Here is a 22,637-nt window from a genome sequence, read left to right on the forward strand (position 1 = left end):
TGACTGGGCAGCCCGGTGCCCCAAATAAAAACTATGTTTATAAGAGAACTTTAAGCCCCTTTGGCTGTCAGTGCAAATTTTGCAAATGTACAATACTATAAGAAATGCCCCTGAGCAGCTGACAGGGGCAGTTAATGTCTGCTTTGCTGTCTTTCTCTGTCTCAGGAATGACTATCATATACTGTTCAGAATCTTTAAATACTATGTAATCTCAGTGTGGAGAAAAAATGACAAGACCACTGAGGACAGAGATGTTTCTGGTCATGTTCTGCTGATGGGGTGCTGAGAATCAGAAGTCACAAATAGAAGCTCATATAGCTCTGGGTGGTGAGCAGGCTTTAAACACACCTGTTCAGCATTCATAGGTAACAATGTAACCATGGGCAGGCCTTGACATCTCTGTCCCCTTAGTTTCTTTATTGGCTCAGACTTAGGTAATCTCTTAAGATTCTTCTAGGTCTGGTGTTCTGTGAATCATAAAAACAACTTGGGGGTGCCTGGGTGACTCAGTTGGTTGAGCATCCAACTTCAGCTCAGGTCATGATCTTGCAGTTCGTGAGTTCAAGCCCCGCGTTGGGCTCTGTGCTGACAGCTCGGAGCCTGGAGCCTGCTTCGGATTCTGTGTCTCCCTCTCTCTGCCCCTTCCCCACTCATGCTCTGTCTCTCTCTGTCTCTCAAAAATGAATAAATGTTAAAAAAAAAAAAAAACCTACTTAGGCTAGGGGGCACCTGGGTGGCTCAGTCAGTTAAGTGTCCAACTTCAGCTCAGGTCATGATCTCACAGCTCATGGGTTCAAGCCCTGCGTCAGGCTCTGTGCTGACAGCTCAGAGCCTGGAGCCCGCTTTGGATTCTGTGTCTCCCCCTTGCTCTGCCCCTACCCTGCTCACACTCTCTCTCTGTCTCTGTCTCTGTCTCTGTCTCTCTCAAAAATAAGTAAACATTAAAAAAATTTTTAAGAAGAAAAACTACTTGGACTAGACATTCTACAGAGGTGAGGATCCTGCCTGTGTTGACTGGAGAGGCTTGGAGACTATGAATTATTAGCTAGCTCTCTGACACTGGGACCCAGGAGATTGCTGCTATTATTCTTGGAATATACCAGTCACACATATAGCCTGCTTTAAAATTTTTCTTGGCTAAAGAGACGGCCTGTTAAACACTATATCTTGGATTTATGGGAACATCACAGTCATCTAAAAATTGTCTTGGCCTACAATCGAAAACTGAGGCCAGAGCCCGTGGGCCTGGGACAAGGAGACTGTGTTTCCATGGCTGGGGTGAAGGAGGGCTGGCTCTGCTCAAATGAGTTTGGACAAGGGACACCAGACCACAGATCAGAGCCTGTCTCTCTATTCCAATCATTTATGGGAACTGTGGCTCTTACTCCCGCTCAGGGGTCTGCTGGCTAGTGCTCTGCAGGCGATGCTGTGATAAGAGAGCAGTCACCTGACCGAGATGTCTGCCTTGTTCCACTGGGAGTCATCACAGGGCTTTCTCCTCTTGTCATGGCCATCTTCTCTCTACCTTTGCAGAAGCACCTGGGAGTCTAGTTGTGTGTAGTGAGACCACAGTTAAATATGTGCGTGTCATATCAATGCAACACGATGAAGAAAACCTCACCCCTGCCCTTGAGGAGTTCCCAGGAGGGAGAGGAGAGACCAGTAAAGCTTATAAAGCAGTGAGCTATGAGCTAGGGCCAATCCGTCTCACCTCCTTTTAGGATGAAATGTTCCTAATAATAGACAACAGCAGTTCCGATGGGATTGGGGAGAGAACACATGTGACAGTGCGAGGGATGACGGCATGGGACAAATGGAAAGCCCCGCCCAGCCAGCCTCAGCTCTGAAGGCAGGGCCTCCCCTCAGTCCCAGTCTCCTTTACGTCTTTTCCTTATCCCTGCTGCTTGTATATTATGTACTTTTGCATTATAACATAAAGCAGCCCCTCCTCAATGTACAATCATATTTCTAATACATACAGAGGCATATACATTATAGCCTTGCTTTACAAAAATGAAGCATACTTATGGATGACCACATGTACAGGTCTCTTCCTTGGCCTATGAAGGGCTTATAGGCGGGGCTGACCCTTGGGATTTCACTGGCATCCTGCATTTATCCCACACTGACCCATATCCACAACCAGAAAGCATCTTTGAGTAGAGTTTGTCATTTGCAGCAAAATCTCCCCTCATCACTTTGAGGGTAACCATCTTGTTCTTTCTGCAAAAGGTCCCCCCCAAAATGCCAAAACGTGGCCTTTAGTCTGAGACTAATGCAATGGAAATGGCCAATGGGACCCAATGTGCAAAAGGGTGCCCTGTGGCCACAAATACCTTGAAAGGTGGCTGTTGGGGACACAGAGTACCTTGGAAAAGAGGCAGGTGAGGAGGAAGGAAGGGTGAGAGAAGGGGCCGCAGTCCTATTATACAGGTTTTACACTTTCTTTTTAAGTAATCTTGGGCCATTAAAGGTTTGAAACCAGGATAGTATGACGGTTATAAGCTGTTGAGTCATTACTGAAGTAATGCTCTCAGGACGCTAAGAACATGCTCCTCCCTTATCCCAGCCTGCACTGGCCATGGAGTGGGGGTGGAATATAGTGGAAAGTGCATGGGCTGCAAAATCAGAAAGACTTGGATTCGAATCCTACCCTTTACAGCACACTAGTGGATTGACCACGGGCACTTGCTGAGCTCCAATTAATTCCTCGGGAAAATACACCTCTCCATATTACCTCATAAGGTTGTTGTGAAGATGAAAGGAAGCACAGTGTTTGGTGTGCCTGGCTCAGAATGCCCGGCCCAATAAGTGGTGGTTATTGTTATAATATCTGTGGTATTACACGACGCCAAGGACTGCCTTGGGCACTGTCGTCGGTGTGGATGGCGCCCCCTAGTGTCACACAGCAGCCAAAGCTTTACGTGGCCGACCTAGTAGATGGAGCAAGCAGTCATTTTCAGGGGACATCAATGCTATGAGTTGCATGACTTCAAAATGATGGGATGGCTTTAAATATGTGACTTCCTCTTTTCTAAAGAGAAGGGAAATATTATCTAATAAAGTTGATTTGCTCTTCATCTGGCAAGAAATCCCCCCATCACTCCAGCGTCTACTCGGAAAGCAGATTTGAACGTTGCAGAGAATCCCACACCTCCATGGTCCCTGCTCCATGTGCTCTGCCATAGGCTCACCCATCTTCCACACATTATCCTTTTGGCGTCAGGAACGTATCAGAGACAAGGCTGGGAGTCTGGGACACAGAGCGGCACCATGAAAAGTGAATCCCAGCTATAAAAGCAAGGCCTGATAACGTACACGTTCAGTTTTGTGATACGATGCACTGCTGTGAGGTCTTCTTGGCATCATTCCAGCTGAACCAATCTACCTCTTCATCATCCTCTTCCAGGCATGTAACAATAATCTAAAAATCTAGGACTCTAACTACAACTCTAAGAAATCTTAGAAATCACCTGGTTCAGGGCGCCTGGGTGGCTCAGTCGGCTAAGCATCCAACTCTGGATTTCAGCTCAGGTCATGAACCCAGGGTAGTGAAACTGAGCCCCATGTGGGACTCCACACTGAGCATGGGGCCTGGTTAAGATTCTCTCTCCCTCTCCCTCTGCCCCTCCGTGGCTCACACTTGCTCGTGTGTGTGCACACATACTCCACGCTCTCTCTCTCTTTCTCTCTCTCTCTCAAAACAAAAAAGGAAATAAAAGATAAGAGAAGAAAAGAAAAAGGAAAAGAAGAAAAAGAAAAAGAAAAGAAATCGACTGGTTCAATTCTCTTGTTTTACAAATAAGGAAAAAAACATCCAGACCAACCGGGCAACATTTAGAATCAGTTATTGTGAGGACTGGAATAAAATGCAAGTTTCCAGGAGCATGGGCTTAGAGGTAGACAGATTTAAATCCTTGGCTGATAATATGCTACTGTGTAATGCGAGTGTCTCTGAGTTTTTAGTTTCTTCCTCATAAAAACAGGGGAAAAAACACTACTTCCACAAAGTGAGCTAAATCAGTCTATATTTTTTTTAATTTTTTTACTGTTTTTAAATTTTTTACTGTTTGAGAGAGAGAGAGAGAGAGGGAGAGAGGGAGAGAGAGAGAGACAGAGTGTGAGTGGGGGAGGGGTAGAGAGAGAGGGAGACACAGAATCTGAAGCAGACTCCAGGCTCTGAGCTATCAGCCCAGAGCCCGATGTGGGGCTCGAACCCGCCAATCATGAGTTCCTGACCTAAGCTAGAGTCGGTGCTCAACCAACTGAGCCATCCAGGTGCCCCCAGTTTATATATTTTAAATCTCCAAATACACCGTACCGCCTCTTGCAATGTCATTTCACCGTGTAATAATTGTGAATGTTTAACCATTGACCGAAGTTCCAAGGAATACTGTTGAAAACATGATCCGCTGGAAAGCCCTCCGTGTATTTCTGCTGTGGAAGACAAATGAATAGCTTCATTTTGCTTACTTTATTTGTGACAGAATGTTCTGTCTGCGGGGAAATTTATAAAACATAGAGTACAAGGGTCCCATCCACATTTTGAAAAATTGTGTTCTTCATGGTTTGCTCTTCTAAAATCTCTAAGGAGTATTCCAAGATAAACTCCAGTGTGAAGCAATTTCAGCATTTGGCATTTTCCCAAACACATTCAAATGCTAGCTCAAATAAAGTAACGACCGAATTTTTTAGAGGTCACCTGTTTAGCAGCCTTGCTAGATAGAACACAACCGAGAATAAACAAATGAACAAATAAGACATCACAAAGCCCCAGTCCCAAACCTCCTGGGAGGGCACCTCAGTTTATAAACCATTTACTCTCTCTTGGTCATAATTCAAGCACAACGGAGCTTCTTATTTCCCACTCCCCAGCAGAGTAAGGGTAGCAAATGAGATGAAAAAGCTATTAGAGACGCAGGCATATTGACAGCAGCAAGAAAAATTTACAGCAAGACGCGGATACAGGAAAAGTAATGGAGGGGGTGAAATACAGAAGACAAAACTTAAGAGCGAATAAAGCCTCTGATTTTCAAGGCAAAGAGTTCTATATTCCTTAATCGTCCCCGAGGACAGTTTAACATAGCACAATAGCTGACATTTACTAAGATAAACTAGAGTTGTCGAGTTGTTTCTTCAGGTTTAAAAAGTTAAAAATAGAGCCTTGACTGTGAAATTAGAAAGTTTCAGGTACTGGGGAAATCGCTTGAGTGAAAATTTCCGTTCTCTGACAGTGTCAGATGAGCAAGGCCTAATTGTGACTAATCTCCGCATTTAGAAATAGTGTCTTGCCCCTTCTCACAAACTTCTTTCCATCACTAGCAACTTGGTGGCTTAGCTGATGACTAGCCTAAGAAAAGATCAGCTTTGTTCTTGAGCTACAGAGCACGCATTTTCTTTCCCTTGCCCCTTCCTCCCTGCCTCCTTGCTGGCTCATGGTCTCACGAGCTCCTGCACCTTCCTTGTAAAAATCCGCCGAAACGGTGCATCTTGTGTTTATTTTTTCCTGACATTTCTCTTCCTTGTCTCCTTACCTCCAGGCAGAACTAAGTACTCCTTTCTTTCCATAGCACTCCATTTCTACTTCTCATACGGCACCAATAAAACTTTATTGTGGTCTTGTCTTTTCTGAAAGGACTCCAAGATTATTCAGAGCAAGGACCCTATCTTATGTGCCCTACATCCCCAGAATTGAACGTAATAGATGATCGAAACCCTTGAATGAATTTCTGCTTAATTTTCTAGTGTGCTTGTTAGGAATGCTTTCAATATTACATAAACAGTAACACAAGAGCAATCCTAAATTCTGAATATTGACTTCATCGGATATTCATTTAACTGGAAATACTTGAAAAAACACATTTCAACTTGATACTTCTTTGCCATTTCTTTTGGATAGATGACCATCTGGAACCTAAAGTATTATAAACAGATTTAAGCATTTAATGTTGTGTTCAACAAGCAAGTGGTGTTTGGATCACATCATTCAAATTACTGCGTTTGGAGACAGAAAGAGCTGATCTTTCAAACGCATCCCACTTACGGAATAGTTTGCCCTGACTACACCTCCTTAGTCCCTGAGGTAATTAAATAATTCAACAGCCCTTTTGGACAGCTTGTCTCATACTTAATGTTTATGGCTGTAATCAAATTAAATAAGAAGATGAAGCTATAGAATACACGTTGGACTTTGACAAGTGAACTATTATAAATATTTGTAATAATTTGTAATAATTTTTTTAAAAAAGTATATTGAATACAAACCCAAATTCTCTTAACCAATTTGTCCTCAAATTCCTCACCACTCCACACAAAAATATGCACGTATCTTGTGTGAGGCTCTTGTTGAGCCAGGGAAGGAATGCCAGGACATCATAAATGATAAGCCATATTATTTAATACTATTACATTCAAAACCATATTGGATCCTGCTGCTGAGAACAGAGTGACCGGCTTGTCTGTTGTCAAGACTCCTGTAGGTGCCTTCCAGAAAAGCGCGAGTGTTAATTGAATGAACATGCTGTCATAGAAGCTCTTCTTAAAAACACACCTGACCAGTTCTGAAATAACAGACGAAATTAATGAGCCCTCTTGGCTCTCAACAAGTGCTCTCCGACTTCTGTTTCCATGTGCCTGATCCCGCCTCATAAGGTATCAGCGTGCGTCTGTGGCGCCAGCGCCTTTGGCTGTCACCATGGGAAGAGATGACCTCCTGCCCTGCAGCAACTCCATCTCACAGCCGAGTGGAGGAGGAATAAAACACGAACTGCAGGAAGCTCCTGCTCACCCCCCCATCAGTGATCCTTAGGGCAATAAGAAAAATTCTGAGAGGTTCAAAATGGGAGCTGAGCACTCATGGATTGATGTAAGCAAGGCTGTGTTCCAAGTCCTTGCCAAGCTTATAGCAGATCACCATCTACGGGTTTCTGAGGGACGCTAGGCTTCTCAGTAAAACAGGAAAGGAAGTTCCAAGTAGAGAAGCCAAAAGAGACTGACCCACCATGTGGCTATCGCCAAGTGGGTGCGTCAGGCTTTGAACAGAGAATGGCCTTGAGGGTAAAGAAATGCCCTTCATCTCTCCCTGTTACAGGAAACAGACTCTGCCTCAGCACTTCCTTTATTCTGCTCTGACCATGGCTTTGTGACAGAGTCTGGCCAGCTGTTCATCATGCTCATTTCTCTCTTCCTAGGCATGCATTTGGACTCCATTTCCATCCTCCCTTGAAATTCAGAACGGTCATGTGATTGAGTGCCAGTCAATGTCACTTCTGCCTACAGGTACCACTTACAGGCCTGGGCCATAAAGTACCCTTCAAATCAACCTCCAAACTCTCTTCTGTCTGCTGGATCGACGTCAATTCTCAGTCACTAGCCAGCTTAGAAAACAAAAGCAAAAATGACAGAACTTTCATCAGCCTGGATTTCACCTGATGGGACAATCCTACTCTTGACTGGACTCCCATGAGTATGAAATAAACTTTCTTAGGTCAAGTCACTGAACCTGCAGGATTTAGCAGCAGGAGTGTCCCTTAATAAAATCAATGGACTCTATTTAGTGAGGGGCATTCACATTTAGCCTAACCATAATAAGCATTCAAGAACTCTTCCTAGATTGGGAACCAGAATCAGATATCTGGTCTGGAGCTAAATTTAATTTCCTGGTGAGAAATATTTGGCAAGTTTCTGTTTGCAATTAGGTTGTGATGTGTGTACCAAGGCACATGAAACCCCCAACCTCTCTTGCCTTGGAATGGAGATTTTTCTTCCAAACTGCAAGACTTGATGCCTGATGACTCAAGAGGCTGCGGGGGGAGGAAACATCACTTCAATCATCTCCAGTCAGATGTGAGCACGTGGTTCTCAAAACCACACTGCATCCTCCCAGAGAGCAGAAAAGCACCTAAAACAACAGCAAAAATCTCTGGCAGCACATTAGCATGTGCCATTTAGTGATGACCATGAGCTAAAATTGGAAAGGTCAAGGCAGCTGTTGCTGTGTAATGTTTGCCTCCTCTTGGAGTTGTGTGAGAGGGAGATGGCCAAAGACCCTGACTTAAACCAAAGATCTGAAATTCAGTTAAATTCATCTAATAGAGGATGCCATGTGAGGGCTTCCAGAGCCTCTGCTCTTACACAGTTCTTTTGATGGAAATAACTTCCATGGAGAGAAGCCTGAATAAATACCGAAATTCACAGCCCACTGTATCATGCAGCCCTTTGCTCTCCATCTGAGGGACTTTTTCGCCATCTAAGCTGCTCTCCAGCCCCCACCCCCAGCCTTTGGCTAGACTCATGTAAGGCCAAACTCAAGGACCTCAAACAGGGAGAAGGAGCTGTGACTCCCACGTCCCTCATCAAGGAACCTTATACTGTGATGGAAAGTGAAAGGTAAAATTACTCAAGTGATATCTCAGTAGCGATCTATAATCAAGCCAAATGAGGGAAAGGGAGTGTTCTGTGGGGTTAAGAGGTGACATCTGCCACCCAACCACCCAGGTTCAAGTTCTGGCTCTGTCACTTACTTGAGTTGGACCTAGGGCAGTATCTTTTGTAAGCCTTCCTCCCATGAAGTGGAGATAACAATAGCCACCTGGTTGATTATTGGTAGGGATTAAACTCAATGGTCAAAGGAAAGTGCCCAGTAGATAATAAGGATTCAATAAGCACTTCCTGATATTAAGAAAGAAGGCAAGATTCCTAAACCAGACAGAGACCCAGTAAAAAAAAGAGAACTACAGGCCAATATCTCTGATGAATATGGATGCAAAAATTCTGAATAAGATACTAGCAAATCGAATTCAACGGCATATAAAAAGAATTATTCACCATGATCAAGAGGGATTCATTCCTGGGATGCAGGGCTGGTTCAACATTCGCAAATCAATCAATGTGATACATCACATTAATAAAAGAAAAGATAAGAACCATATGATCCTGTCAATCGATGCAGAAAAGGCCTTTGACAAAATTCAGCAACCTTTCTTAATAAAAACCCTCGAGAAAGTTGGGATAGAAGGAACATTCTTAAACATCATAAAGCCATTTATGAAAAGCCCACAGCTAACATCATCCTCAATGGGGAAAAACTGAGAGCTTCTTCCCTGAGATCGGGAACACGACAGGGATGTCCACTCTCACCGCTGTTGTTTAACATAGTGTTGGAAGTTCTAGCATCAGCAATCAGACAACAAAAGGAAATCAAAGGCATCAAAATTGGCAAAGATGAAGTTAAGCTTTCACTTTTTGCAGATGACATGATATTATACATGGAAAATCCGATAGACTCCACCAAAAGTCTGCTAGAACTGATACATGAATTTAGCAAAGTTGCAGGATACAAAATCAATGTACAGAAATCAGTTGCATTCTTATACACTAACAATGAAGCAACAGAAAGACAAATAAAGAAACTGATCCCATTCACAATTGCACCAAGAAGCATAAAATACCTAGGAATAAATCTAACCAAAGATGTAAAAAAATCTATATGCTGAAAACTATAGAAAGCTTATGAAGGAAATTGAAGAAGATATAAAGAAATGGAAAAACATTCCATGCTCATGGATTGGAAGAATAAATATTGTCAAAATGTCAATACTACCCAAAGCTATCTACACATTCAATGTAATCCCAATCAAAATTGCACCAGCATTCTTCTCGAAGCTAGAACAAGCAATCCTAAAATTCATATGGAACCACAAAAGGCCCCGAATAGCCAAAGTCATTTTGAAGAAGAAGACCAAAGCAGGAGGCATCACAATCCCAGACTTTAGCCTCTACTACAAAGCTGTCATCATCAAGACAGCATGGTATTGGCACAAAAACAGACACATAGACCAATGGAATAGAATAGAAACCCCAGAACTAGACCCACAAACGTATGGCCAACTAATCTTTGACAAAGCAGGAAAGAACATCCAATGGAAAAAAGACAGTCTCTTTAACAAATGGTGCTGGGAGAACTGGACAGCAACATGCAGAAGATTGAAACTAGACCACTTTCTCACAAAAATAAACTCAAAATGGATAAAAGACATGAATGTGAGACAGGAAACCATCAAAACCCTAGAGGAAAAGGCAGGAAAAGACCTCTCTGACCTCAGCCGTAGCAATTTCTTACTTGACACATCCCCAAAGGCAAGGGAATTAAAAGCAAAAATGAACTACTGGAACCTTATGAAGATAAAAAGCTTCTGCACAGCAAAGGAAACAACCAACAAAACTAAAAGGCAACCAACGGAATGGGAAAAGATATTTGCAAATGACATATCGGACAAAGGGCTAGTATCCAAAATCTATAAAGAGCTCACCAAACTCCACACCCGATAAACAAATAACCCAGTGAAGAAATGGGCAGAAAACATGAATAGACACTTCTCTAAAGAAGACATCCAGATGGCCAAGAGGCACATGAAAAGATGCTCAACGTCGCTCCTCATCAGGGAAATACAAATCAAAACCACACTGAGATACCACCTCACGCCAGTCAGAGTGGCCAAAATGAACAAATCAGGAGACTATAAATGCAGGCGAGAATGTGGAGAAACGGGAACCCTCTTGCACTGTTGGTGGGAATGCAAATTGGTGCAGCCGCTCTGGAAAACAGTGTGGAGGTTCCTCAAAAAATTAAAAATAGACCTACCCTATGACCCAGCAATAGCACTGCTAGGAATGTACCCAAGGGATATAGGAGTACTGATGTATAGGGCCACTTGTACCCCAATGTTTATAGCAGCACTTTCAACAATAGCCAAGTTATGGAAAGAGCCTAAATGTCCATCAACTGATGAATGCATAAAAAAATTGTGGTTTAGGGGTGCCTGGGTGGCTCAGTCGGTTAAGTGTCCGACTTCGGCTCAGGTCATGATCTCACGATCCGTGAGTTGGAGCCCGGGTCAGGCTCTGTGCTGACAGCTCAGAGCCTGGAGCCCGTTTCAGATTCTGTGTCTCCCTCTCTCTCTGCCCCTCCCCTGTTCACACTCTGTCTCTCTCTGTCTCTAAAATAAATAAACGTTAAAAAAAATTTTTTTTAAATTGTGGTTTATATACACAATGGAGTACTACATGGCAATGAGAAAGAATGAAATATGGCCCTTTGTAGCAACATGGATGGAACTAGAGAGTGTGATGCTAAGTGAAATAAACCATACAGAGAAAGACAGATACCATATGGTTTCACTCTTATGTGGATCCTGAGAAACTTAACAGAAACCCATGGGGGAGGGGAAGGAAAAAAAAAAGAGGTTAGAGCGGAAGAGAGCCAAAGCATAAGAGACTCTTAAAAACTGAGAACAAACTGAGGGCTGAAGGGGGGTGGGAGGGAGGAGAGGGTGGGTGATGGGTATTGAGAAGGGCACCTTTTGGCATGAGCACTGGGTGTTGTATGGAAACCAATTTGACAATAAACTTCATATATTGAAAAAAAAAAAAAGAAAAGAAACAAGGCAAGGGGCACCTGAGTGACTCGGTTGAGCATCTGACTTCGGCTCAGGTCATGATCTCATGGTTCGTGAGTTTAAGCCCCACATCAGGCTCACTTCTGTCAGCACAGAGCCTGCTTTGGATCCTCTGTTCCCTTCTCACTGCCCCTCCCCGATGTGCACTCTCTCAAAAATAAATAAACATAAAAGAAAAAAAAAAACAAGATAGATGGTCTGGTCTTTGTCAGTGTACCCAAGAAACCTGTCCAGGGTCTGGGAAAGAAATATGGTGGGATTTACCCCTATGTTTACTAGAAAAGCAGATTAGAGTTAATCATTTTCTCAAGCCATGTTCTAGACTGAATTACAGCCAATGTCTCAGAACAGAAGGTAATAAAAATAATAGCCAACATATAGTTAGTAGTTTATAACATACCATTTCACCTATGCACTTTCATCTAATCTTTAAAATTGTAGACAATAACTCAGATGCTTTTATTTCCGTCCTATAGATGGAGAAATTAAAGCTCAGAGAGGAGAGATGACTTGCTGAAATTGGCACAACTGGCCCACAAAAGAGCCAGAATTTAAACCCAGGCCTCTCTATTCTAGAGACAAGGGGCCAATCCACCGTGCATGGAGAGAGGACATGTCAGAAAGACGTTTGATCCTTGTTAATCAGAAAAGATTTTAAATGAGGGCGTAAGTGAAAATCTTAGAACAGAGTTCTAAGTGAAGCAAGGATGGAAGCAGCAAGTCCTGCTGTTCTCTTATGGCTGGGGAATTTTCCCAGGCTAGGGAGCTCACAGAAGGAATCCAACAAAAAGAAGAGTATGGGGATAAAATAACAGAAGGCCCTTTAAAAGGGGGAATGGTGATAATAGCATTTGCTGAAGGGCCCTCTCCCTGCGGTCACCGCTGTGCTAAAACTTTTATAGATGTTCTCCCACTTAACCTTCCCTACCCTATGAATGTGCAGTAGTGTTATTCCCATGTACAACGGAGGAGACTGAGATCAAAGTCACGTAGAGAACGTGTAGTAGAATCAGGATTTGGACCTAGGTTGGCCTGACATCAGAGCTTATGTTAGCCTGCCCACAGTTTATGTAGTCCCTGAGGCTCACAGAGAAGGCATGATACACAACATCCCTCATTGGCTGATACCAGAAGTGCACAGTAAGCTGCAGGGCAAATTAAAAGATTAATCAATGAAGCTGTATAAAATAAAATTAATCTGTATAAAATGAAAGTGGGGCGCCTGGGTGGCTCAGTCGGTTAAGCGTCCGACTTCAGCTCAGGTCATGATCTCACGGTTCATGGGTTCAAGCCCCACGTCGGGCTCTGTGCTGACAGCTCAGAGCCTGGAGCCTGCTTCAGATTCTGTGTCTCCCTCTCTGTCTGCCCCTCCCCCACTCACACTCTGTCTCTTTCTCTCTGTCTCAAAAATAAACATAAAAAATAATAATAATAAAATAAAACAAAACTAAGCCATAAAACTGAGGCTAAATTTTAAAATCACAGCATGATGTTACCCCAACCCATGGGAAGCAGAACATTCAGTATGTAGAGAAAGAGCTAGGAAGGCTGACCTTAGACAGGGAGTAGCATAGCAATGGCTCAAACAGGTAACCTGGAATAGAGATGAGCATAGCCAACAAAGAGACAGTCCAGGAAATACTCTACCCCCTTCATGGGAAAAGAAGAAAAAATAATCAACACTAGACTGAAAGTGAATAAGCAGAGCCATACTCTTCACCCCTGAGGGCTATAGGTTAAAAGTCTATGGGGCTGCTGTATGAATTAAATGGAAAGATATAGATGTGACGTGTCATAGGTGCTTAATAAATGTGAAGGAGATAAAATAGTCTTTTGTGTACCATGTTCAGAATTTTTGTCAGATCTGAGTTCCACGTCTACTCATATTCAGTGAATATTTTCCTCTAAGTTGACTCACTTGTTTTAAAACTTAGTCTAGGGGTGCTTGGGTGGCTCAGCTGACTAAGCATCTGACTCTTGGTTTCGGCTCAGGTCATGATCTCAAGGTTCATGAGTTCAAGCCCCATGTCAGGCTCTGCGCTGACAGTGCAGAGCCTGCTTGGGATTCTCTCTCTCCCTCTGCCCCTCCCCTGCTCGTATCTTTTCTTTCAAAATAAGTAAATAAACTTAAAAAAAAAAAAAAAAAAAACCTTAGCCTTGTCCTCTGCCCTAACAGCCATGAATCTGCAGATTTGAGGTGTAAGCTATACGTTTCTTCCCAATATTCATGAAAATAAATATAAATCCATTAGCACAGAAGATAATGTATGTGAAAGCATTTCATAAACAGGGACATCACAGATTGAAGGTGTTTGTGTAACTCTGTCTCCTTCTTTCAAAGAAAACTTTAGTGGCACCTGGCTGGCTCAGTCAGTAGAGCATGCAACTCTCGACCTCAGGGTTGTGAGTTCAAGCCCCATGTCGGGTGTAGAGATTACTTAAAAATAAAATCTTAAAAAAAAAGAAAAGAAAACTTAAAAATAATCAAACATATCCACGAATGGTCAACCAATCGCTAAAATAATTCACTTTAAAAATCAGAGAATTTTCTACTGCTCCTACACTTCAAAACAAAGCATCAACATGTTTCCTTTTCCTTGCAGAGACAACACAAAGGCACAATCTCTGTGAAGGTCAGTGAGCAGGAAATCAAACGCTACCCTTTTACTCTGGATTATGATATCGTGATACCAAGTAGGCTCAGAGCTCAAAAGAGCCTGAGAGATCATCTTGTCTAGTATTCTCATATTACAGAGGAGACATTGATTCCTGGAGAATTTTAAAACCTTATTACAATCGGGGCAAAATGGAATCTGAATCATGGATGCAAGCCCCTCAACGAATGCTGCTGTCGTTACATGAGCCCACTCCCCGGAATGGCAGAAGCCAAGAGGAGCCATTCCTCCTCTTCAGGGGAACCAGGGCTTCTGCGCTCTCCCTAATCCACTGACATCCAGTTGGAAAGAAATGTGTGGGTAAGTTAGAAGACCAAGACACAGACGCTGCCTTCAGTGTGTCCACAATCCTTCAGAATGAATTGGACACACGCAAATATGACGCAAAATTGAGAAACTGCCTTGACTTTCCCAAGTAACCCAAAAGGCAGTCACAGGGATGCAGAAGGAAGCCAGCACCTATGTATTTGGCTACTACTGTGGAGGTTGGTGCGCCTGCCCAGGGATGCCTACTTGCAACTCACCACCCTGGGGGTACAGCGACACAGAGCACTGACAGCCTCATGGCCCTACATCAAAGGATATCATCGTCACCTTTAGAAACCATAGCAATCCCACCCTTCCCCAAGGGCTGCTGCTGGGATCTTGGGAACTTTCTCTAATTAATCAAATGCCTGTCTTACTGAGGTTCACCCTCCCACTCACCCAGGCATTCAATAGTCTAAGATTTGCACTAACATACAAAACAACAGAACAAAGAACTAGGAAGCAATCTTTCTAGCTCATGGTCTAATTAAGCTACACAAAAACATCTTCATGTTCTAACATGTCTAGAAACGCACCTCTAGGTGACTTCTCATATAAACATTGCATGCTTGCTATAAGAAACATGTACCACCTTTTAGAAAAGAGCTTTTTCTTTAATAACCAAAGAATCTAATCAATGGTATCTTCTAACAAAAATAATATTGGCTTAAAAATTTAGGGGCGCCTGGGTGGCTCAGTCGGTTAAGCGTCCGACTTCAGCTCAGGTCATGATCTCATGGTTCGTGAATTGAGGCCCCACATCGGGCTCTGTGCTGACAGCTCAGAGCCTGGAGCCTGCTTCGGACTCTGTCTCCCTCTCTCTCCGCTCCTGCCCTGCTCACACTCTGTCTCTGTCTCTCAAAAAGTGAATAAACGCTAAAAAAAATTTTTTTTTTAGTTATTCCATTGTAGCACATTTCTATCTCTCTATATTCTGTCCCTGATATCATTTTACTGATGCTGTCCACTATGCCCTAGGTCATTAGAGGAGGAGTAGGGGGCAGGGGACCAAAACTGATTGAGTGTCCAGTCTTCACCAGATGTTCTTTATAATTTCATGGAATTTGCACAACAGTCTTCTCAGCTAGGTATTCTTATACCCGTTTGCAGAATGAGAGTAGAGTTAGTACCCTCCAGAAAGGGGAGGCATCTCTAATAATAGACCCAGTAATAGTCTCATAATAAAAACAAGGCATGGAGCGTGTGTCAGGAACTCTGTTAAGGACTCTCATATAACACTGCACTTACTATGCACCAGACTCCATGTGCTTTCCTTATTTAAAAGTCATTTTATCTGCATAATAACTGTACAGAATTGGTATTCTCATTATCCACCTTTAACAGCTGAAGAAACTAGGTCACATAGCTGGTCAGTGGCAGAGCCAGGGCTTGAACCCAGCAGCCTGGCTCCTGGACTATGGCCTTAACCTCCAAACCAACTGTGTCAGGCAAGGGGCCTGCCCAGAGCCTCTGGTCAGTAGGTGACACTACTGGAACGCAGCCTGCAGACCACGGGACTCCAGAGGTATGTTCTTCACCACCAGGCTCCACCAACACTTCCCTTTGCCAAAGCTAACACCTGCATTTATTGGCCTTGACCTGTCTTATTCCTCTTTGGGGTCATGGCTTCATTACTTGCATTACATACTTTATCTCTCCACTGGACTCTTCCTTTCTGCCAAAAAACATCTACAGACCTCCTACAAACTTCTCCCTGAACCCTGATTGAGACTTCAACTATCATCTACTCTCTTCTTCTCTATCGCCTCTTCTTGAGAAGAGTCTACACACATTGCCTCCCCTCCGTGTCTAGTCTCTGCTTGACTCCCAAGTCTCTGAAAATGATCTCCTCTCCTTCATTCTCCTGGCCACACTCCTGGCTCCAGCCTGCAAGAAACTTTCCGAACAAAAAAAGCAGCTCTCCATTTCCATTTCACACTTTCATACTTCTGTGACCTTGCTCACACTCTTCCCTCTACACGTATTGCCTTCTCCAGCCCCGACCTCCTCTTGCTCAAGTCCTGCTCACTTTCCAAGTCCAGATCCAAGCACTCCAGCTGAAAGCACTCACTCCTTCTGAGCTTTATGAACTTTATGATCCCTCAAGAATCTTGAGGACAGGATTCTTACCTAATTTATCTTTGTGTCAGCTACAGGGTCTTGTACAAAGAGGAGGCTCAATCAGTGGTCGTTAAATGTTCATTCACTCATCTCAGGCTGGATTCTCAACTCCAGATCTCCCTGCATAAACTCAACCCAGAGGTTACTAAGCTCAAGGATCACCTGCTGCCCTATTGGCAGGAAATGAATCCACCAAAACCGACGTTGGAGAACTACTTGTCCTCACGCAGAACTACATCTGATCCTCTGGAAGCAGGCAGAAGTAAATGATTTCTAGGAAGTCAAGGAGTTTTGACAGCAGAAAGAGGAAATACTAGAAATGTGGCCCAGTGTAACTCTCTGGTTAAGAAGAAACATTCATTAAGATGGTAGAAATCACTGTTGAAATGCTACAGCTAAATGTTCATTTGTGTGTTGACTTGCCCCACTGAATGTCCCCAGTCATTTCAATTTAATAGGTTCACTCAGCTATGGTTTGGAATGTTAATACTGTATTAAAAAGTACTTAAAAGCTCTTTGTATTCTATCCCCAAGTCATTTTTCCCCAGGAGGATGGTGACTGTATGAATCCCCAGAAAGCCTCTATTAAGAACACAGTGGTATCCCATAAATATTAATTGAGCACAACAGGATCCTCTCAGCTGTCAGGTGCCAAGTGAGGTGCACATTTTTGCCAGGTATGTTAAGAGTCACCCCATCCTTAGTTACCTTCATAAGCTTTCGACACACCATGAACAATATGGGGTCACATCGCAACCTTTTAGAGAATTCGGAAACAAAATATATTACTCTTTTCAAATCATTTGTACGTTATCTCATTTAATTTTTACTAACGGTCCCTTATAATGCTATTAGTCCTCTTTTGCAGTCAAAGAAATTGAGACTCAAAAAAGTTAATTAACTTACCTAACAACTTGTTTAACTATAAAAATCAGTGCTATAGGGCAGGGATTAAAGAGTGCCCTTGTGATGAGCACCGAGTAACATATAGAATTGTTGAAGCACCATATTGTACATATGAAACTAATATAGCACTGTATGTTAATTACATTGGGATCTTAAAAGCTTAATTAAAAAAACCCTCAATGCTATGGATCCCATATAAACACTATGCATATAGAGAAAGCAATGAAATAAGTATCCCCAAATATTGCTGGTAGCAGAGCACATTGAGAAAATATTTTCAAAAAGCAATTTATGATGTACATTAAGAATATGTATGTGTTTGTATATATGTGTATGTAATGTAGTTTGTAAAATATTCACCCATTAATTATTCTTCTAGAAGTAGAGCCTAAGAAAATAACCAGAGATATATTTTTCAAATCTGATATAAAGACATTATTATAATATTATTTATGATAATGATAAACACTAAACAAAATAAGAATAGCTAAGCAATAATATAATAAGATATAGTCCTTAGAAAGAAATTTTTAAGCTGTCTTTAAGATAATAAAATGGACTGGCATAATATTAAGTGAAAAAAAAAAGGTAGAAAACAGAATGTATAGAATGATTCCAATTCAGAAGGCTGGGGGAAAGCACACCAATTATTAACAGTATTGCCTTTCTTCTTTATATGTGTTTGCTTTCAAATTTTTCTACCTTGTTTAGATGCTACTTTTGTAATCTGAAAAAAAAATGCTATTAAAAACAATAAATAAATTCTTTAAAACTCATATCTATAGTTACGCAAGAACTTAAAGCCAACTTTTTGCCTCCAACCTCAGGACACTGGCCCCTGCACCACTCTTTCTCACTATGCAGAGAAATGAGACCCTCGTATAAAATACACCAGGATCACAGGGTGATCAGTCAACTCTGTAAAGTGGCCAATCAGTATGAAGCAATTATATTAGATTGTTTCATATGTAATCCTATGTAGATACAGATCTCTCCCCGGAAAGGGGGTCAGAACCATTTCCCACAAAACTAATGTGCTTTCTCTGCCCTGCTTCCTGCAATTTTATTTCTTAAATATACCAGGACAGCTGGGCCCCTCTCAATTTCTAATGCTTTCATTTAATCATTTAATAATACTCTTTTTTCAAATATAGGTTATTATTGAATCTGAGGATAAGACAATTCTCAAATCCCTCATGAACTAGAATTAACTTGCTGGAAAATATTGTCACTCCATCCTCTCAGAAAGGAAATTAGAGTTAGAGCCCTCTAGCATTTTCCTATTGATGGCCATTAACCAACAACCCATAAAATCCTTGCCCATAGCAAATGTGTATATCTTCAAGGACTCTTCAATGCATTTCATATTCTGTCCTATAAGTCAGGTTTCACAGATGAATACATTTGTTCTTATTTTAATCATATTTATATTCTACATACAGGTCTCTAATGGAATTATCACTCTTGGGCTATGCTTTTCATCTATAAATGAAAGAAAAACAGGTGGCTTGGGGGAGTGCACATTCTACTACTTACATTACTATTTAAGGGGATTGTACCATTAGTCATGGTCATTATCCTAATGATCTCAAGGACTCAACTGAGGTAGGTAGTCCCAACACTGTGGATTAAAAAGGAAAAGAGCTGACAATGAGAACTCTTTTTCTGAGATAGGCATGCACAGAGCTCTGAGATAAATCTAATTTATAAATGGACTTAGTTCCAACGGCACACACTAGTTTCCTCCTAGGAAATTATGTTGCAAAAATAAAGGGGGAGGAGAATTTTTTTGCTGTTTTTGACGGTGTAAGATAGAAATGATTTTCACTGTTCTTGAACATCTCACTAAACAAAGGACACCCAAAGTTACTGCAAATCAACGATTAATAACCCTGCCCCACAGATTACCATAGAAACCATTAATTCTGGGTCATGTCTTCTGACTAAAGGACAAGTTAGTATTGTTTGAGTAAAGCAAAAAAAGAGTAGATATTTGTTTCTTCCCAAAAGTTGCTGGCTAAATCTGGTTACCTTAATGAATATTCCCCTCTGACCTGATAAATGTTATTCCACCATCAGATAACAGAGTAGCAATTTTATGATCATAAAACAGAACATAAAACCGAATCATAAAATTCCTGTGTAAGACTGCTTTAAGGAGTCTTTACTCCTTTGCTCCTTTAAGCTTCTGGTCTACAGTAAGTAAAAGAATGCGTTACGGAAGGAAATCATTATCAGGGCTTTGCCACTTAACTCTCTTTCCAGAAGCTCATTAATGATAGCTTTAAGATTTATAGATGTGAAGTCCAACACTGACAGGTCATTCAAGCTTTCTCTGACTTGAGGCCATTCTCTTTGGTCCTTCCTCCTTGTACCCCAAATGTAAGCACGACAGCTTACAAGAGCTTCAGACAAATCACTCTGGCCATAAATAGTAAATGTATTTCACAGAACATTTCTAGAAACCTTATCTTGTTCTATTTCTTAAATGTTGATTTTTAAATAGTGGCTTAGATTTGGAAATATCTATTTTATTCCTGCCATGGAAAGGGAATGGAAAAAAGGAAATTCGGGCATTTAGAAGTTTGTACTCCAACAAGTGTTTAGGCTACAGGCATCAATTGCTAAATCAATTGATTTCATGGCCAGATAAACTTTTCTATAGTGTCCTTTTGGAATTAGAAACATAAAAATAGGGACAGTGCAGAGCACACTGGGATGCTTTAGTAAGTACATTCCAGAATGTCCATACTACCACACAGTCTCTACAAAAGAAGTTTTCTATACTTTGACCATTTCATTTCTAATTAATTTTTATTACCATCTAACAAAAATAGTTATTTCAGGCTTTATTTTCACAATAACTTTCTTTGCAAAATTATCCTTTTCCTAAGAGATTTGTTTGTAGCAATTGGGAATAAGCACTCTTAAATTTCAGGACTCAGACCACTTTTACTCAGTGCATTTTGCCTTATAATATTAAGATTTGTGAAATTATTTCTGTTCTGCAGTATTTGAAGCTGAGGCTGAGAAAAGAACAGAAATTAAATCTAGAGAGATTCCCCACTTTTTTGAAATATGCCCTTTGTCCTGATGCTGTCTTCCTTACTCAGAGGAGCGTCTCAGACCCCCATATTGGAGTCAGATTGGGTCATATTGCAGATTGCAGATTGGGTCATATTGGGTGTTCTACTCTGCACTCCGATTGCCAGACTAAGTTGTCATTCAACAAAGTCACACTATTCAACTGTACACTTTGCAAACAAGCAAAACACATTTCCCTCCTTCATCCCCAAGTTCTCAAGGTAAAGGAAGTGCAAAACAACTGCAAAGTCTTTTTTGTTGCTATGGTGGAAAGGGGCATTTTCCTGCAATCTTTGAGCTCCTCTGATTTTCACTTAAAAGAGATCTGAATGCCATACCCTCTGCTCCTGCCAGCCCTTGAGGGTCTTTTGCCTCCTTACACGGAGTGTCTTCTGAGTAACAATCCAGGGAGCATTATTTGCCATTTTCGCCAAGTTCCTGCTCTGTGGTTACGCATTTGGGAGTGTCAATCATCCATGAAACAATTAGAGCCATTAAGATCTCCAGCAGCACGGGAAAAGAAATCCGGCATCCACTCTGAAGAGTGGAGTCCCCGAAGCACGCGCCGAGAGGGGCGGAGGCTTACCTGTGGGGCATGCCGGCGGTGTGGGCGGCGGTGTGTTCGCTGGACAGGTCGTAGAGTTTTAGGTACCAGTTCATCTCCACTTCGCGCACCAGAGCCAGCTGGCGAGCCCTGAGCTGGGTTTGCCCCGTGGGGCTGAGGCTGCGGTCTTTCCCATTCTCTGAGGCTTTCTTGGGAGATTTGTCTTTGCCCCCCGTGGAAAGCCCAGATTGTCTCCTGAACTTGGGATTCTCTTCTGAGATCTGACTCCCGGCTGCCCCGGTCCGGGCCGCCAGCATCCTGGAGCTTTCGTGTCTATCAGAGACGACTCTGAGTCACTGTCGTCAAAGTAATTTGAATTGATTTTTCTGTTTCTGTCTCCCTCGTCCTCCCCGTCCTCCCCCATCCCCTTAACCTTATCCTGCAGCAACGCTGTAATTGAGCCAGGTCTGTGGCTGGGGGATGAAAGGCTATCTCTAACTTTCCTGAGGAAGGGCTAGGGCGGCCACTACCTGTGCTACCTTGGAACGTGGAAATTTAAAAAAAAACAACCCCTAGCAACTTTGTAATGCTGAAGCTGTCACGGTGCTGTTTCTTCTTCAAAGTTTGGACTTGACTCATTTTAAAAATACGGAACCTGAGATCATTAAGGCTGGTAAATTATATTTGGTCATCATGTCAGAGTTATATTTAAAAACAGACGTCTAGAGGTTCATTAGCCATTCTTAATTAGAGTCCCTTTAGAGTTTTAAACGTTTTGGTGTGAATTTCCTCGAATGAGTTTCACAATATCAATGCAAGGGGAGGATCATTCCTCTCATGTAAGCCTTAAAATAATATTTTTAACTTATCTCATGATCCTTTGGGAGAGGAAGGCTTTTTGAACGTCAGTGAACCACATAATATATGTCAAACATTCTTTCATTCCTAATGAAGAAAGGTAGGGCCACCATCAGGGCTTCAGTAACTGACCCTTTCCATACTTTTGAGGGATGGAAGGCCTGAGAATCACGTTACAACTAAACAGACTGAGGGTGAAGCTGCCGTAACCAAACTAGGAGGCTGAAAGGAAGTGGAAAGAGCCAGTGTGTGCACATATAGACGTGGGGATGTATGTGCTCAGAGCCCATGAAAACCAGCCCTGAAGATGGAAAGAAAGTTTGGTTAATGGCCCTTGTGCTCAACACCCATGGGACTGACCCACACATGCCCACCAATCAGTCCTAGCTCAAGGGACGATGACATTAGTGCCCACCTATGTGTCTACCACAAAGTTGTTTGATGAGCCACTAAGCCCAGGCATCCCCCCAGTCAACCTCAGTCCTTCCTGTATCAACTACTCAGTGTCGGCTACATCTAAAGAACTTGAGACAGTTTGTGAATTTGTCTATCCAATAAAAATCAGGGGCACCTGGGTGGCTTAGTCGGTTAAGCACCCGACTTCTGTTCAGGTCACGATTTCACGGTTCGTGAGTTCAAGCCCTGCATCGGGCTCTGTGCTGACAGCTCAGAGCCTGAAGCCTGCTT

The 22,637-nt window shown here is 42.3% G+C and overlaps 1 protein-coding gene across 2 annotated transcripts in view; it reads right to left on the bottom strand.

Moving 5' to 3' along the window:
• KCNAB1 (potassium voltage-gated channel subfamily A regulatory beta subunit 1) overlaps positions 1-21,698 on the bottom strand; it is a 419,709-nt gene extending 398,011 nt beyond the window's left edge. Inside the window, exon 1 of one of the 2 annotated variants that reach the window (XM_019810530.3) lies at positions 21,135-21,698. In XM_019810530.3, the coding sequence (XP_019666089.1) occupies positions 21,135-21,409 (275 nt within the window). In that variant the 5' untranslated portion in view covers positions 21,410-21,698. The remainder of the gene's footprint in view (positions 1-21,134) is intronic. The other variant, XM_019810528.3, reaches the window with a different exon arrangement.
• Positions 21,699-22,637: the final 939 nt, after the last annotated feature.

This window comes from Felis catus, chromosome C2, assembly GCF_018350175.1.
Source record: "Felis catus isolate Fca126 chromosome C2, F.catus_Fca126_mat1.0, whole genome shotgun sequence".
Classification (NCBI taxonomy): Eukaryota; Metazoa; Chordata; class Mammalia; order Carnivora; family Felidae; genus Felis; species Felis catus.